The sequence below is a fragment of the Myotis lucifugus genome, unplaced genomic scaffold (assembly GCF_000147115.1).
Source record: "Myotis lucifugus unplaced genomic scaffold, Myoluc2.0 scaffold_90, whole genome shotgun sequence".
Taxonomy (NCBI): Eukaryota; Metazoa; Chordata; class Mammalia; order Chiroptera; family Vespertilionidae; genus Myotis; species Myotis lucifugus.
The window spans coordinates 3399115-3402398 of record NW_005871138.1 but is presented as its reverse complement, the minus strand read 5'-3'; the positions used below and the strand labels follow the sequence as shown (position 1 = coordinate 3402398).

General features: G+C 40.7%; 1 protein-coding gene across 1 annotated transcript; it reads left to right on the top strand.

The window, feature by feature from the left end:
* The first annotated feature begins 816 nt into the window (after positions 1-816).
* On the top strand, positions 817-2496 carry SPINT4 (serine peptidase inhibitor, Kunitz type 4). Its single transcript, XM_023756263.1, has 2 exons — positions 817-931; positions 2315-2496. The coding sequence occupies exons 1-2, from the start codon at positions 817-819 to the stop codon at positions 2494-2496; spliced, it is 297 nt and encodes a 98-aa protein (XP_023612031.1).
* The last annotated feature ends 788 nt before the right edge of the window (positions 2497-3284 follow it).

The window sequence follows — 3284 nt, the reverse complement described above, 5'->3', positions numbered from 1 at the left end:
AGAAATAATCCCGCATACATAAGTGAAGTTATCATACAGCTGAATACAAGAGGAATCCATCAATAAATGGTCTGGAACTATTGAAAAAATGAACCTTGACCTTTATTCCATACCTTACCCAAAATAATCAACCTCAGGTGATTTAAGAGTGTCAATGTGAAAGTCAAAATTTCAAAAGTCTTACAAGAAAACAGAACCAAAGTATCCCATGTTTCCAGGTAATAAAGTATAGTAAATTCAAATCTCGTTTCCACGACATAATACATGAGTGACCTTGTACATATAACTTAACCTCAGCTTCTCCTTCTTCATCTGTAATGATAATAATTTTGCTTACCCTATTGAGGTGCATGTGAAAATTCAATGATTTAGTATGTATATTGCTTAAAACAGTGCCTAGCAGGAAGAAAGTATTGTACTATAAGGGTTAGTTACTATCATTATTATTATTATTGTGCTCATTACATGCTTTCTGTTGCACCAGGATCAGTCTCTCCCTTGTTGTAGAAGGTTGAAGACAGGAAAGGAAGCAATTCTTTTTTGCCCTGATGGTTCTACCCTCCGTGGTTAAATATATACAGAGGCTCCTAGTCCTTTAGTTTCTATGGTTTCTACATGAACATGGGACTCACTATCAGGGGTCTAATCAGCCTGGGACCTTCAGCTTCATAGCTGGGTACCCAAGCATTCACTGTTCAATTCAACACCTAGTAATGCCCAGCCCTTGGGGTAAGTGGACTCAGCCCTCTCAAATATCAAGCCCAAAATACAATATCAGTGAATACCAACACTCTGCTACCCGTTGCTTGCTGCGCCATGAAGCCTGCTGAGTTGAGATTTCTTCTAGAGCTCTTCGTCTTCATCTTACTGGCTACCCCATTCATGGGTGGTGTTGTTAGACTTACTGAGCGGATATGTGGAGATCTCAAAGGTACAAACTTGAAGTAGAATATAAATTCAAAGGACAATTATGAATGAGGGAGGAAGCAGTAGGGGGAAAGTGTTGGTTCAGGAAGTTCCTCCTTTTGTGTCAATATCCACAGGCATTTAGTCCTCTGATTCAGGACACTACTTACTCTAGGCGTCTCGTGGATGTCTGATGAGAAGAAAACAAACTAGGGTGCCAGTAAGTCCTTTGCAGTGAGGTTCTCTTTTATAGGGGCTCCAAAGATTAGAAGTATTTTGAGTTAGGGGTTTCATGACAAACTTCAAAGGTCCCAGACCAATCAAGAGTATGTATTGAGATTAGATGAAAAGGAGGTTGAAACTGAAAAAAAAAATGAGGCATTTTCAATGTCTGGGCTCTGGACACATAAAGAACATTTGGACAAATGGCCCCTGTTTAGAGGAGCTCACAATGTGGAGGTGAAAGGCCATGAAGCTTTCTTCTACAGGTAATGTGTACAGACTCGGTGCTTCCAGAACATGGGAGGTGGTACAGTCTACACTGGCAGAGAGCCCAAATTCCGGCCCTGCCACTTAGCAAATGTGTGCCCTTGGTTGAGTCAATCACTTACGATCCCTTAACCTCAGTTCCCCTTGTGTAAAATGTACATCAAGGCAATGCCTGCCTCAGAGGATGTTTGTATGAAATGATAGTATGCATGTAATTGTACCTAAATAGCTACTTTTACCAGAGAGTAAACTCCAGGCTGGCTACTTGGGTAAGATAAACAATAATCTCTGAGTTGCCAATACAACCCTCTTGTTGCTATTTTGGCCATTGCCTATGTGACTCTTGTCAATAAAAACAGAAGGTTTGTCTCTGGGAAGGCAACAGGGGGAAAGATGACAGGATCTGAAAGCAAGAATATCACCCTCAAGGTTATTCATCTTGATTTGTATCTTGCTTTGAGGACAGCAGCAGGCACAGTTACCTGAAATTTGGGGTGCAGATAGGATAGTGAATATATGAAAACTGGAGAGTCAGCATTCTCAATTATATGTCCTATGTGTGCAGTTAAGAAGAGAGAAAGATGAAGGTACAGAAAAGCAGGAGATTGTGCTTTGATAAAAGAAATAAAATGAAATGGGACCCATATAACTTAGCACAAGCTTCTGGCAGAAGCTCCTTTTCCACTGCTCACTATTTCTCCCAGTCACTGCCAAAACTTGGAGATGTAATCAGCTTCCATGTCCAAGGGCAACCTTACCAAGTAATCCTAATTCCAAGAGAAAACCAGATGTCCTTCGGTGATTTTGAATATGGGAATATTTCCAGATTAATGTGAGGAATTTTTAAGGGCCCATGAAAACAAGATCGCTTGCTGAGTCCTAACAAATTCCCCCAACTCAATGAGAACCTCTCGTGCAGATCCCTGCTTTATGGACCTGAAACCTGGCAGCTGCTATGAAATCCACTTTAAATATTTCTACAACTACACCTCCAAAAGATGTCAAAGTTTCATCTTCTCTGGCTGTGATGGCAACCTTAACAACTACAATCTTAAAATAGATTGTCAAATAGCCTGTGAGGAAGAGTACAAAGTACCGTAAGGAATCCAATTTTGTCCTTTGTCCTTGGGGAGAGGAAAAGGAGAGACCTGGGACCCCAAGATAAACCCTGATTTGGGAAGGGGAAGAGGGAGAACTGTCTTCACAGAAAGGTTTTATAGTTGGGTTGAATCTCAGGGTCATTTGTCATTTTGCAGTTAGGACATCAAAAATCCAGAGAGAAAATAATAACCATTTATTGGACAATTACCCTGTGCCAGACATTGCACTAAGCAATTTACGTATATTGGTCCAAATTAAAATTAAAGTCACCCTAAAGTAGTTATTTATTTATTAATAATAAAGTTATTATTTTTATGTGGCAGATGAGGAAACCAAACCGAGCTGAGGTAACTGACTGGCCCAAGGTCACATTATTAAGTGGCATAAGAAGGTTTCTAACCAGATCTGATGGTCACCCAGGACTTGACCATCCTACATGCACAAGGTTACCCAATCCTAATCATCATACTCTCAGACCCCTAAACTCTCCATAGCAACATGGTGCTTTATATAACTAAGCTGGCTCCCAGCCCACATTTGACCATTCCCCAGTCACAGGAACTAGAAGAAGAGCGCGAGAGGGCTATGGTATGGCTGATTCCCAGGAGAGGGAGATAGGGAGTGGCCTTGGGAGTAACTCAAAAGCAGAAATTTTGTTCTACTAATTTAATACTCCTAGTGAATCTTTGTAGTGCCTGGCACATCGTAGGCAATAACTACGTTTTGAGAAAATGAAAGAATGAGAGATTAACCAGTGGAACTGAAAGAGATGGCATCCTTTAGGTTTC

Coding starts and splice junctions, on each gene's coding strand:
- SPINT4 (XM_023756263.1), top strand. CDS start 817: ATGAAGCCTGCTGAGTTGAGATTTCTTCTAGAGCTCTTCGTCTTCATC. Junction 932..2,314: donor GATATGTGGAGATCTCAAAG/GTACAAACTTGA, acceptor CCTCTCGTGCAG/ATCCCTGCTTTATGGACCTG.